The sequence below is a fragment of the Aptenodytes forsteri genome, unplaced genomic scaffold, assembly GCF_000699145.1.
Source record: "Aptenodytes forsteri isolate BGI_AS27 unplaced genomic scaffold, ASM69914v1 Scaffold174, whole genome shotgun sequence".
NCBI classification, from domain to species: domain Eukaryota; kingdom Metazoa; phylum Chordata; class Aves; order Sphenisciformes; family Spheniscidae; genus Aptenodytes; species Aptenodytes forsteri.
In genome coordinates, this window is record NW_008794603.1 from 1,488,100 (window position 1) to 1,503,120 (window position 15,021).

The window sequence follows — 15,021 nt, forward strand, 5'->3', positions numbered from 1 at the left end:
GGTTGGACTCATGATCTTAGAGGTCTTTTCCAACCTCAATGATTCTATGATTCTATGATATGAACTTTCCCAAATGTGAAAGTCAGCTCTGGCTTGGCAGTGTCTGAACTGTTCACTGATGACTGTGGGATGGGATGAGTCGCTTTCATGGCATTACAGACCTCGGCGTAACCTCTTTTTTAGAAATAAATCTGATCCCTACTTCCAGAGTGGCCGCAGGGAAGCCCATGAGCTATGCAGGGGCTCCGAGCTGGGCACGTCTTCAGGTCATCCGATAAACTGAAGATTGACCCTTGAGTAGATTTAATATCCCCCTGGTGGGACGCACTGTCTTGGTGGGTTGGTTTGGTTTTAGTTTTAAATAGCTTCCTTCAGGGTGAAAAGAAAAAAAAAGTTAGAGTAGCAAAACCTAAAACCTGTTCTATAAATCATCTGGAATTAAAACAGGGCTGGATATGTCCAACCCCAGAGGCTCTGGGGGAAGGGCTGGATCTCTGAAGGACTGTTGCCACAGAAATTCCTGCTCTCTGCCCAAGTCAGCCTAATGAGTATCCAGTCCCCAGCAGTGGCTGGATGCTACAGGGGCGTCTGCGGAGGTGAAGAAAGCACACACACATTTCTTTTCGTATGATTAGTTTGCATGGTACACAAGTAGGAACGAAAATCAGATTTTTTTTTTTTTTCCCTTTTCCTAAAGAGCTGTTCTTTGTATAGTGGAGCGTTGGGTGTTTTTCGTACTGGGTATTTTTTCCTCCAAAGAGTTAGTGCAGTTGTTCTCTGATACGGGATGGATTTCCCTGTTGAACTCCAGTCTTCCAAAAAGTCCCCTTTGATGGAAATCCTGAGACCGCCTGCCTGAGTTGTGAGGTGCCTTTTCTACATGGCTGTTCTGGATTTGTTCAGCTGCTAAAACGCTGAAGTGATTGGCTGGCCTTGATAAAGACGAGATTTCGGTGAAGAGGCAAAATATCCAAGTCCTTGCCCCCAGAAGTGACTTAACTGGCACGTTAACTGTGAGAGTCCTGGATCTTTTTTGGTGGTAGGGGAATCCGCTTCAATTCACCTCTTTTGCCTAAGGTGAGTTTCAACGTTTAATGTGTAAATGATTTCAGGAGGAGAGGAAAAATGCTTTCCTTGCAGCTTTTATTAGAATATTTAAAATCAATTATGAAAGGTGAATTCAAAATTTACCTTCGGGAGTTCCGTAGGTAATTAAAGTGGTTGTCAGAATAAATTAGATTTTTCTGTACTTAGTTATGTCCAGTTTATAACTGTCTGTATTGCGTGGCGGACTTCTTCCTTGATTGTACAGATGCATCCTCAAGATTTAGTGCAAGTCTAAAATAAGGATTTATGAACAATATTGTCAGTATTAGACGACTTATGAGTTGACAAAATACCCTGGCTAACTGTTTTCCAAAGAAAAGGACAACCAAATAATGGGAAAGGAAAATTCTGGCCATGGGCTACTGCAGCCTAGAAAAATATATATATATATGGATTTGTATTGTCCACTTGACTGATTTCCAGTTGATGATGTTGCTTGGCATTTTATTGGTGTTGAACAAACTGATTAGTTTCTCAGACTTTTATCAGGAGGAATACTTCCTTAGTTCCTTTTAACATGAAAGAAGTAATGAAATTATCAGTGATACGTGAGGCGTGTCTCTCAGTTCAGTCTGGCCGATGTCTCAGTCCCAGGCGTCAGCTTTAATGGACCTTTGGCTTTATAGGGCTTACTTCTGCCTCTAAACTTGCTGTATGGAAATGTATTAATAAAGGATATTAACAAAAAATAAATACAAAATACATTTACTCCTATAAAAACCTGCTACTGCACATAGGCAATAAATCTGTGTCTGTATCAGGATTGCAAGCATTATGAAAGACAAGGTGTTGGTGGAAAACATGTGGTTCCTTCTCGTTTTGATCAGCTCCACGAAAAGCAGAAGAGGGTGAAAGTATTTCTGTGTCTGTATAGAAAAGTGCTGCATCAGTTGTGAGAATATTTTGTATTTTGTCATTCTGGAGACTTGGTTAGTGTCTACTTTACTAGTTTCTACTTCAGACACATTAGGGACTTGCTTAACCTCTTTTGGAAAACTGATTGGGATTAAGCAACCAGGCAAACACCCACAGGTCTCGGGGAGCGGCTCTTGCCCAGGAACTTTCCTCTTGGTGATGGAGCATCCCCTTCTCCTGCCCGACAGGACCGCTCTTCTCCAGCCAGACCCAAAGCCCCTGCACGGCTGCAGGGGAAGGCTGGCCACGGCGAGTGCCACCAGCCCTTGGGGACAGCTGTGGAAAAAAAGCAAGGGAAAACTGGAAAGAACTTTATTTTCACGCCTCAGCAGCCCGCGTGTTAGTAAATAAACTGCAGCCCAGTAGAAAGATGCAGTAGATTGGTGCTCACGGGTCTGCGAGCGATAGGGAGTAACTCGTCTCTCTGAATGTGCTGCTGAGCCCCTGGAGCAGCTCCCGGGATCTCGCTCCGCGCTGGTCCTCAGGCTTTGCCTGACGTTTGGAGCAGGCGTGCTGCCCCGGGCCCTGGGAAGCCAGCCTGTGCTCCCCGCCGCTGCGTGGCAGGCAGGTCGGTCGCGTCCCCAGAACGGGGGTGCTTACGGTAGCGGGAGACTGGACTCCTGCTCGGGAAGCCCTTTCCCGTCTTGCGCTGCAATGTGTGGCGTGAGATATACTATTTCATTAGCTATGAAAGGCAACATGTTCCTCACCCTCTATTTTTATATGGCATTAATATAATTATATCTATAATTAATATGGATGGTAGCAATATGCTAGCCTGATAATTTTACATCGTCTTAATTAGCATGCATTTTTCTTTTTTAAGACGGCGTGTTTTTCAAACCCATCCTCTGTAATTGTTAATTCAGACATCACTTATTCTTTCAAAAGATATAATGGAACAGTGGATTGCAATTATCAAAGATGAGAGGAAAAAGAAATATGCAAATGGAAATACATTTCAAAATACAAGTATTTGCTTTCTATAAAACACAGAAGAAAACATCTCTCTGAGGCTAAAAACATGTCTCTGAGGCTAGAAGAAAATGCCTGATGCAAATATGTTTACTGTAAAAAACCAACACAAATAAGTTGAAAATTAAAGTTGGAATTTGCTTCAGGATAAATGGTAATGGATAAATCTCTTAGTAATGAGCATAGTAAAAGATGAAATATCTGTACAATATATTCATATGAGTGATTCTTGAACCCAAACTGCTACGTCGAGTGAGAGATGCTTTGTGCTACAAATGATATCGGTGATTTTCAGATTATTAGATTATTTGGCCATGTTTCTTGTTCCAGTTATAGCATGACAGCAGGCAATTAAGTCCAGTATTCTCTCAGTAAGGTTTTTGGCTGAAGGTGTTTAAAGGGAAAACCAAAGCCCCTCCCAAAAGGTTTTCTTGTTGAATATTAATTATGGTAGCTTGTAGCTGAACATTATTATCCTATCTGGGTTTGAATAATGGTTGTTTCAGCCCAGGTCTTCAATACCTCAACTACATGATATCTTTCTCTCCCCGATCCAGTCTTAGGCTAGTCTTGACGAAGGATGATTTTAAGGACGGGACGCTTGGAGTCTGAATACTGAGCAGTGCACTCAGGATGAGTAGCACCACTGGATAAGTAGGGCATGTTTTACTTACAAATGAAATAAACGTGTCTATGGGAGAGAGATATATCCCTCCCAACAAATAGGTATATATTTATATAGTTATTTATAGGTATCACAGCTTAATGTTATAGCACCAATAGTCTTTTTGAACCTATTTTAGGTTGTTTATTAATTTCTCCCAAATTTTCTTCCTTCTTGACTTCTGTGCTTATTATTCCAAAAATAATTTCAAAACAGTGTACTGGAAGGGGACTTTTGGAGGTCTTGATGAATGGTTGAAGAAGGCTGATTTTGTTGTTGCGTTGTTTTATTTTGAGAAGAATTTCCAGATGTTAATATAAATGAGAAGGTCATAAACAGTTGAATATTTTTTTATAAAACCTTCAGACTTCAGTTTAGTCCAGAACGTGGACTGCTTTTATACAATTTTTGATGAAACCTCACAAATGATCCTGACTTTATTTTTTTTTTGCAACCTTACGCACTTCCATGAACTTAGCCTGACTTGCTAATATCAGCTCATCTGATCAAGAGGATGTACATCTGTTGGACCTCTACAAAACAAACCAGTAATCAGTCTGATCAAATGTAGACCTTTTTCATCAGTGTTTGGTTTTTACTTACCAGGGACAAGGTGTAGGCAGACATCTTACTATAAAAAAAACCCCAACAGTTGGAAAAAACACACAGATTCAGGACACAAACTGAAACTTGGGAAGTGCATGTGTGACAGCTTGTATGAATTTGAAAATTTGAAAAAACTGCTTCTACTGCCATGCATTTAACATACTCGAGTACCTGTGGATGCTTTAGTTCTCGCTGAGATGTGCCGGAGATGGACACAGTTAGAGCTGCTTTTCAAAATGACACCCGTGTCTCCTCCGCAGTCAGCCCGCAGCTATAAATGCTCTTCTCTAAATACTTCCAGAATGTAACTGAACAAGCTAGTACATATAGGGAGTTTTCAGCACTTTGGCAAGACTCAGGTTTGCAAAACAGAAAAGAGGTTATACGGTTTTTTTAAAGGCTGTGGGACTTGCTTCTGCACACAGAAAAGTGGGGAAGGGAAACGTAGAAAATACCCGTACGAACACAAAGTGGCATTTTTGATGTGCCGTGGACTCATTTCACCCCCTTCCAAAAGGACAGCATGCTTCGGAGTGTGATCTCAGCACAGCGCTGGCTGGTTAATACTTAAAAGTCTCTCTTGCCACTGGAGAGAAGCCCGAGTATTGGCCTGTGGCTGATGTGTTTTTAAGTGAAAGCAACACTTTGAGACCCTCAGATTTGATCTCGGTGATTTATCACTGGATGAATAAATGCAAAAGGCAGCTGGTGCTTTGCCATACCTTTGCATCCCAGATTTTCACCCAGACAAGTGGCTGGCGAGCGGTGAATAAGAAATTTGGAAAATGGAAAGACCACTGATCCTAGCAGCTCTTGCTCTCCTTCACGGCTTTGGTTTGGACCTGGCTGCTCCCCTGCCACCTTGGCATGCTGGTTTCGTACTCCGTGATTGCTCCGAGAGATCTGTCTGAACCTCCAATTTCAAAATCCTTGCCTTTATTCCCTTGGCTGCTTTGTGCAGTGTATAGGTTTTAAGAGTTACATGGGGAGAATTACCTTTACTAGTGCCCCACTGCCAAGCGTCGTGTTTCCAAGTGACGTTGGTATCTCCCGCCCTCTGCTTAATTCACTGAAAAAGTTTTCGTTTGCTGCTTGATTGATTCTTCTTCCTTGAGTACAATTCAATGTTTCACTGGAAGTCTCAACGGATGGGCATCCCCTGGGGCACTGCATTACTTGTGGTTCAGATCCCAGTCTCAGCTCTTTTAATTATACTGTAGTCCTTTTACAAGAGGAGTGGGTTGTATAGGAACTCGGAAATCACCAAGTAGTTGAGGTGTATGTCCACATGCTTATTTGTCCGTGCTTTTATTATATTTCTCTGTTAATTTAAACATTGCCACATAAGTGAATATTTTGCATATTTTTGACAGCACTGTTTCTCCGTTGCAGGTGTAGATACAGGTTTATACTCATCAAAACCTGAATGGGACATCATAATTCTATCATTTGTCATGGTCTTGACATTATTTTATTAACTGCAAACTTTCTCCTCTTTCTATTTCCACCGCGGTGGTACTGCAGCTGTGTGAGCTCCAGCAGCAGACCAGGTGCTGTCTGTAGTGGGATGGCGGATCCTGGTGGACACGCTGAGGCTCTGCTCTCTGGTCTCCTTCTGCTGAGGAGAGGGGGCAGAACGGAAATAATTCACTTTCTGCTAAGAAAAGGATTTTCTGCAAGGAAAGCATGAAGCAATACAGACCCAAGGCTGTTTCCTAAGGCCATTTCAGGAGCTTTTGTGCTGGGGCCAGCAATATTATGGAGGTTGTGAGCAGTGGCTCAGGAACAGAGAGATACTTCCCATGTGTCCAGGCCATGTAATCGGGTGTAACTGCTTGCAGTTCTCTGCCACCTTCCTTCCTTTCCTCCCCCTTCCCCTGTGGTCTCCACATTTTAATCCCTCTCCGGGCAGCGGACCTCGCTCCTTGTGTGGCTGGTGCGGAGCGTGCGGGAGGGATGGCTGGAGACCCCATGGCGGATTAAAGTTATCAAGGAACTGCAGTCGCAGTGATTTAGTGCTTTTCCAGCTCCCAAACCCACCCGCAAAGTGCTGAGCTCTAACTGAGCGAGCTTCCCCATCAGCCTGAACCCTGCTGCAGGGCCTCAGCGGTGACGCCACGAGAGCTCAGCCCGCTGCCTGGCGTCTCTGCAACGCAGCCAGACCATCTAATGCATTCATATGTAGTTAACCGTAAATGAACAAAACCTTATCGTGCACATGTTCAGGGGCAAGAGTCAAGCACAGCCTGGGTTTCATCCAACTGGCTCCTCGCTGAAGGCGTTCAGTTAAACAGTCCCCCTGAAACTTGTAACTGGTTTGATGGAAGTTTGTTGAGGGAGCGTTCTCTCGTGTCTTAATTTATTTCCTAATTTTAAGTGACCCGATATTTCTGAAATACTCATTTAACGCAGATAATCCTTGGTACCCAAAGTTAAGGTAGATACTAGGAGGAAGACTTAGTTTAGGGAAGTTTGTGTTTTTCCAATGATGGGCTTGGTTTATCCATTGTATTAAAAGATCTGTGAAATTTCTCCTGAAGACACTGATCACATTTACATGCTTCTGTAGAATTCCCAGGAGGCAAAACTGAGTGTATGCCTGGGTGATTCCAGGGCTTGGTCCCATAAAATTTCTTTTCCTAAACATGGTACTCCTTCTCTTAGGTGCAACAGACATTCACTAGCGGAGAAACTTGCACAAAACTCTGGTGAAATCTCAATGTTTGGAGAAGAAAGCAGTTATGCTCCACCGGAGTGGAAATTATGCATATTCTGAATCAGCAGTCGGCTAGGACTTTGGCTAATTCTTTGTCACTGCCATTGTTTTCTGTTTCCAGGTATTTTCTTACACTGCTGACAAAGAGATCCGCACGGACGACTTGTGCCTGGACGTCTCAAGGCTGAACGGCCCCATCATCATGCTGAAGTGCCACCACATGAGGGGGAACCAGCTCTGGGAGTACGATGCCGAGGTACCCGAGGCCTCAGTGATAGCACCCGCGCTCGCCGGGCAGCTGCGGCCCTAGAGCCAGGAGTTTATTCTTGATAGAGTGTGGCCGTATCGCCGGGGAGTCTGTGAGTGCCGGAGCTTGGTGACGTGATGTGCCGATGGTGACTCCTGCCATAGCACAGACTCGGGAGTGCAAAGTGATTCAGCTGCCTGCCAGGTTTTAAATTGTGTTTCCACAAAATTGTGTTTTTTAGAGGGGTGAAAAAGTCAATTATTGTTTAAACGAGCTCATTTCTAGTAGCTGGCGTTGTTTTACATTCTTACAAACTTCAAGAAGCATTCTGCATTTTTATATAAACGAAGTAGAAGACAAGATTTACTTATTTTTCAGTTACAGTTTTTCCAGTTTATTTCTGCTGGCTCGTAAAGATTATCAGCTCTGGATTTAAATTGTGTTTAATTTGTGTTTCCATACCCAAGTCACCTGTTCGGTTTGACGCTGCTGTGGGATGGGAGGTGGCTTTTTCTGGGTTTTGAGAGGGAGTGCAGTTTGAAGAAATTTGGTGGCTTATGGAGAGGTAGTAAAATTAATACAAAGTATATGTAAATAGCTCAGTATTTTATGGCTGAATAATTCTTCTGGATTTAAATTGTGTTTAATTTGTGTTTCCATACCCAAGTCACCTGTTCGGTTTGACGCTGCCGTGGGATGGGAGGTGGCTTTTTCTGGGTTTTGAGAGGGAGTGCAGTTTGAAGAAATTTGGTGGCTTATGGAGAGGTAGTAAAATTAATACAAAGTATATGTAAATAGCTCAGTATTTTATGGCTGAATAATTCTTCTTTTTAAATGAGACAGGAAACAGCAGATGAAAATTAAAATATTCATTTTGAGCTTTTGCTTTGAAACGTGAATGTGCGGTTTTGCATGGTGAAATTCACACAAAGGTATTAGCATTTTCTTCAAGATAGGATCTTTCTAATATGTTATGGTAAGAAAAAAGCATAACAAGCCTGCCGTTGCACAACGTTGGACTGCCAAGTAGAAAACCAACAGTGATGCTTACCACTGAGGTGCAGTTTATTTGGTAACTTTTGATACGTTCTTATGTTTAACATTTGAATTTAAACCCATTTTCTCTTTAATAAAGAAGATTATTTTTCTTCTTGCACAAAATGCATGCATATTTTGATAATTTTTAGGTGGTTTTGAGGATGTTCATGCCTGCAATTAACACCTGAGATTTCAGTTCTTGCGTCCTCCTTCGTTTCATTCCTGCAAGCAGATGATAATTGATTTTTAATCAGTTTCAGATTGTTTTAAATAGAAGCTAAGGAGCGTAGCGCTGACCGGTGGCCGAGGACACGGAGTCGGTGTCGCGGGTTCCTGATCAATCTCCGCAGGAAATTAAACATCACCAGACACAACGGGCACGGTGCACTCAGCCCGGGCGGGGAGCGAATGTCTCCTTGTTCTGGGGTGCCCCGAGCAAATCCAGGCAGGTCTCTGCTTTGGTCCGGGGTGGCTTTTTGGTTATGTTGGGAGAGGTCATGGGGGGGTCTCACTGGGTCTGACAGCCGTTGCTGCAGCACGCGCTTTTGCTCCTGTTCGTAGCACAGCAGCAGCATCCTCTGCCCGCTGGTGTGCATGGTTCTGTTTTAAATTATAACACCTTAAAATATCAGGTTTTCAGACTCTTAAATTGGAATCTTTCAAGTTTATCTCAAGTTTGTATTAATTTATCCTTAAAGGATAAATTTTGAATATTGAAGAAATACTATTTTTAAAGTATTTTTCATATTATTTTTATGTGCTTCAACAGCCCAGTCCTAGCTAAGCACAAATAGCCCAGAAGGCAAGCCTGTATTTCAGCTCTCCGCTAGAACCCGCACGCTGGGGGATGCTCTCGCTCCCACCCCGGCTCTCACCTTTCCCACGTATCGGGCACCGTTCGATAGCCATGCACGTGGCCCACGGCAAGGTTCCTCGCCAAATGCTCTTTCTCTACCAGAAGCGTAGAGGGCAATCCTTCCTGACAGAAAAAAATCATACTGCCAGTCGCTTGCCTTTGAATATTTTAGGCACAACCTACTGAAAATGAATTTCCTCGTTGAGCACAGTTCTGGCTGCCCAGTGGTCTGCGCTTACGCGCCTCTGCTACTCTCAGTTTAAAGATGCCAAATTAGTATTGGCATATTTCCATCACTGCAAAGGTAGAAAACTACTGCAAAGCTAGAAAAATACTGACGTGTTTAAAAGATGTGAAGTCTTTTAAAAAGTATTTCCAATGTTTCATAGAAATAGCTGCTTTTACCTTTCTGCATGAAAAGCTAAATTCCTTTCGAACAAATATGCTCTTCTTCACTTTTAACATTGGAGACATGCTGTCTTTTTCTCTTAAGTTTAGCGTAAGACAGCCACAATGAAATATTTCTAAGTAGCTGTGTAAAAACAAAATCAACCATTAGATGGAGCTCATAAAAAAGAAATAGGCCATTGTTTTAATATAAGGGATCTCCGAGACACCGGTTTTGCTCTGTTCTACGTATAAAACACAGCCCATTGCACTATGTACCTTCTTATTTATTGGCAAGGGGGTTTTTGTTAACAGTTCTACTCTGTAAACATTCAGACTGCAGCTTGCAAACTTCCCTTGGATGACGGTATTGGTATTTACAATATGTTTATTAGTGTATTAATCGTATGATATGTTTATTAGTGTATTAATCGGCCCTCAGTGTTAGCATTAGGGTGGGGCTGGCTGTGCGGAGGGGCAGCGTGCGGCGGCGCTGAGCCCTGCTCCCCTTCTCCGCTGCGTGGGAAGGGCACTTGGCTCGTGCAGCCTTCGTTCAGTTTTGTTGCCTGGTGGCCTCCGAGCAGTGCGGGAAGCCTCCAAATCCATACCTGTATGCAGTATGCAAATGCATACCTAGTCTGCAGTATTTTTTACCGAGAAAACAACTGGCTTGTGATTTTTTTTAATTTTTTTTTTCCAGACAAACAGTCACAACACGTTGCCTGAATCGCTTGTATCCATTCATTTGGTTTTCCAGCAAAATTGCGCTCATTTTTACATCTCTTTCCTTATTCAGAAACTGAATGGAGGTGGTTTCTGGGTGTTGCACGGTGGTTACAGACCACATCCCTCCTCCTGTTAAAGGTATTTAGGAGTTAAGACTTGGTAACGGACAGCGGTGCCTCCGCCACTTCTGGAGGTACAATGAGAGATGTAAATAATCATAAAAAGGGATTTCTCAATAGAGATTTTTGGACAATTTTCTTTGATTTACATACTGTTACTAATTTTTCTGTAATGTTCTAGTTTAGTTTAAATTATGGTATTGAAATATATAATATATTTTAAAAAGATAGAAAGTATTTTCCAAGAATTTATACATCCCTTAATAATATTACAGTTCTCTTAGATATTCCTAGCATTTATATCTTTTTCAAAAATAAGGAGATAAGAAGGTTTTGTGGTGGTGATAAGAAAGGTAAATCTCAAATGTTTTCATACCTATTTGTGAAAGTATCAGATTTAATTGGTTTGAAGCAGGCTATTCAAAAAGCCCCTTTTCTCATTTTCTTATACCAAAAGTGTCTGAATTTGTGCAAAATGCTTTTAACACTTAGAATTGTTAATACATTTTTACTTGCACTTGAGATGCAGGTTATCCTGAAACGCTGGAATAAAATAGCGATGGAAGGGTATCAGTTGGTTTGTCAGAAAATCCCTTGCTGAAGGAGAGGACAAGAATTGGCATTTGTATTTTGGGTCCAAAATTGAGCTGCACCGGCAGAGCTGAGAGAAGTTAGATATTGACCCCAGCTTCAGCCCTGGGCCTTTGCCTTCGTGGGTGCTGGATTCACCCCAAGCTTTTTCTGTGCCACAGGTGACATGGACTGAAAGAGGGTGAGGAAGAGATCCCAAGGGGAATAAAGTAGAATTAAAATACTCAGAAATACAAGGAGTTTGCAGAAGCGGTCACTGTAGCCCATACGCGTGCTGTCAGAAGTGCGCCGTGGTTACTGTTATCTTGGGAAAAGTCACGTAAAGTGGGAAGAGACCTGGTTTTCATACGCAGGAAATAGTTCTAAAGTGATTATTTTGATTAATCGCAAAGAAATTTATAACCCGCTCCCCCCCAAAAAAAAACCCCACCACCCCATGGTGGAGGTATGGGCACAGCAAAGAGATGTTCTGCTGTTATACTGCTGTGTTGAACTTCACCTGCTTTCAGCGCTGGAGGGAGAAGCAGCGTTTCCAGCAACGACCAGAATTCACGGGCTCCTGGGCGGCTGGAAACGTGATTTTTGCTGTTCGGTTTTGTGTTACTCTTGTTCAGAGGATCTGCTCCTGGGGGAGAGGAGGTCAGACGGCCAGGTGGGTGAGTAGTAAGGTTTTTCCAAAGCGTCTTAAAAAAGTCTGCCCGTGTGAATTGTATCGCTTAAAATTGTGATGAACCTCAGCTGATAACTGAGATAAATCAGTTGGTCACGGCGTGTCAGCAAAGTCATTGAGTGGAAACAGTGTTTTGCATTATGTCTTGTAGAGTTAAAATGATGGTGGTGTCTTTGCAGGTCTTACAAATAACGCAGTACTTGTCAGGGTTTGTACACCTTTTGGAAAAAAACCCACCGCACCACAGAACGGAGTTTAAATACTTTTTTATTAAGCAAAAGCAGTTGTGACTGAGGAGATACTAAATATTAGCAGATTGCCTCAGGTCGTGTCACTGACAAACATCATTGAAGAAAATGACATGGGTTTAAAAATTAAAAAAGGTAGATAAATTACATAGCATGGAAGGGAACGTTACAGTTCCCAAATGATTGCTCTCACCTTGAAGAAAGCAAACATTTAAGCTGGTATTTGGAGGGATTATTGTCATGTCATGTAACTAGATGAACGGTCAGAGCGCTAAATTATTCTTGCATCTTTCTCCAAAAACCCTTAAAAAATAGTTTTATGAACTTTCTGCTTAGCGATAGGAGAATAGAATAGAAACACAGAAACGCTTCTCGTCTGGATCAGAAAACCTACAGGGAAACGAGGAGGACTGGGTACTTGGCACAAGTGCCGCTTTACTGCTGTGAGCCGTTTCCGTTAAATCACAGCGTAAGATTTCGGGTGAGTTGCTCACAGCTGTAGGCAGGATGGATGTGCCATGGCTGTGGTGGCAACTCGGCAATATCCGATCCGAGTGACGGTATTATTATTATAAAATAATAATTTGCTAATTGAGAGAGTTGGTGTAAGAAGGAAAGCTATTCAAGTAACTTTGTGTGAATAACCCGTTACTTGCTTATTTAATTTGCAATATGGAGAATATTTTACATCAAGCTTCAAAAGCAAGTTGAATTTTTTTTTTTTTTTTTTTTTTGCAAAGCCCCAAATTAAAAGAATCAAATAAAGCATTCTTTTTTAATATCTACATGAAATGGAAGTCCATGTTGAAACAAAATCATTTGCAATCAGGACGTGATTTTTTTGTTGTTGTTCCATAATTCTGTTTTTCAGTCTGACTGAAGCCTGCCACGCGCTGGCTGTGGCTCTGGGGGTGCCAGGTCTGGCCCCACGGGTCGCGCAGGGTTCCCTAAACCTTTTATTCCATTGCTGTTTCCTATAGCTTTCCTAAGGCAGTTTTTACTGAGCTGCATCTTTTTCTTAACCCAATGGGATAAATTACTTTAGGTATTACCTGTAGAAGAAAAAAAGAAGCCAAATATTGATATTAAAATTTATATAGTCTAAAAAGAAGCCCTTATATGCACAAAATGTTAATGGTGTAGTCTGGATTTAAGGGAACAGTAAATAAAGAAACCTGCTGTCACCAGGAGCAACAACAGCGACGAGCTTCAGCCTGCGGATCACCGGAACGAGCTATTTCCAGGAAGGGTACCCGAGCCTGTGCCGCTCTCTCCATTTCTAACGCAAAATGGCTTTTAACACTTCAGGTGGTAGTAGTTTACAGCATTTTTAAACTTTTTTTTCCTGAATGTTTTTACATCTTGACAGGAAATTCTGTTGTTTTTTCGTCTCCTTTTTTTTTTTTTTTTTTAATCCATTGCCTTCCATTATTGAATTTTAATGCTTTTCTTTCCTACTTCTTGAACAGCATATTAAGATTCCTGGCCCTTTCCCAAGCTGCCCATTACGTTGCAAGGGCAGCTCTATAAATCAGCTGTATCGATGGGACGTGCCAAGTTAGAATTTCCCAGCTTTCAAAGGCTTCCTATCAGCATGTGGTTTATAACATATTTATAATGCATAAATGCTGTTTGCTTTGGAATGGGGGTGGGAAACGAGGCGGTGGATCAGCAGAAAGAGACCTGGGAGTTACGATGGGCTGGAGCCAGAGTTGCTCCCTCAGCGTGTGATCTTGCTCGTCTAAGGAAACCCGTTTTTCCAATTTTGTTAAATAGTTGGTGGTTTGTTTCCCCCCTGTACTGGGGCACTGGTCTTGGTGGAGGTGTTTGTGCAGGAGGTACGTACAGCTGGTGTTTGGCTGCCAAACAGATCCGTCGGGTTGAGGTTGAAAGCTGTGCGGAGCGTGTCCAGGTGTGTGCCCATGTACCTGGTGACTCCCGTTGTGTCGCCCAGTGACATCCAGCCAAATTTCAGTAGGTACAGTGTGGTGAAGTCTTACGACATGTAACACACGCGAACGATCTCAGGAAAAAAAAAATGCTGTACATATGTCACATCTGATAGAAAATAGTTTCATTTCCTCATGCATGAATAATGATGTCAGGATTTGATCTTGCGTACTTACTGTTATTTGTCACTAAACACGGTGTCTGTACAAAGCTGTTGAATTTGCATTCACGGAGAGATGAGGGTCTTCACAAAAAATGTTTCTTGAGTCACTGTTTGACTCCAATTTCCTTTTTTTTTTCCCTTCCGTCAGTATGCTGGTAAATGGGAATATAGCTTTGAGGTAAGTTTGGTAACGACTGCAGCCCCTGTACCAAACCCTAGAATAGCGCATCCCGCTCGCTCCCCTAGCAGTGCTGTGTAAAAGTGACGTGATTTAGTGCCTTTCCGTAGGTACTACTCCAGCACGCCAAACCTTATTTATTCAGGTAGTCACTGTACGGTCTCAGGCTGCCAATGCTATATACAGAATATATGTGTCAGACTGATAACTCGGGAACATCACGTCAGAAAAGTGATTTGACAGAAGGTGGATGCTGACGTTGGTGTGCGCGGGAGGATGCTGGTGCCCGCGGAGCCGGAGGTGTGTGCAGCCCCGAGCCCCCCTGCGCAACCCCCCGCACATGAGCCAGCTGCCACTGGGGTCCCTGCCCGCTCCCCCGGCTTCATCTGCGCTCGCTAGGGAACGGCGAAGTCCCGCTGCTAGCCGGGGAGCGGGAGCAGGGAACATCAACAGAGAAAAGACACATTCCCCAACATATGGCATAAAGATTGATGGCAGAGAAGCACATGAGCACATGGACACAATTTATGTGAACAACTGGCTTGTTTCTTGTGCTGACTGCATTCTTTACCAAGCCCTTTCATTTCTGTTCACAAATGATGTGAATACACATTGCATCATCAGTCACATCTACTGGTCTGCATCCTTCAAACAATTACAGACTTTGTGACTATTTCTCTTCTTAAAGTTATGGGACCAGCTGGACTCGGTGTAGTCAAACTAACAGAATCATTTAGGTTGGAAAAGACCTTTAAGATCATCAAGTCCAACCATTAACCTAGCACTGCAAATCCACCACTAAACCATGTCCCTAAGTGCCACATCTACACGTCTTTTAAATACCTCCAGGGATGGGGACTCCACC

At 42.7% G+C, this 15,021-nt stretch overlaps 1 protein-coding gene across 1 annotated transcript in view; it reads left to right on the forward strand.

The window, feature by feature from the left end:
• The window catches only part of GALNT13 (polypeptide N-acetylgalactosaminyltransferase 13), a 148,366-nt gene that overhangs the window by 130,903 nt on the left and 2,442 nt on the right, over positions 1–15,021 (forward strand). Inside the window, exon 11 of the mRNA XM_009273149.1 lies at positions 7,105–7,239. Coding sequence (XP_009271424.1) covers positions 7,105–7,239 — 135 coding nt within the window. The remainder of the gene's footprint in view (positions 1–7,104; positions 7,240–15,021) is intronic.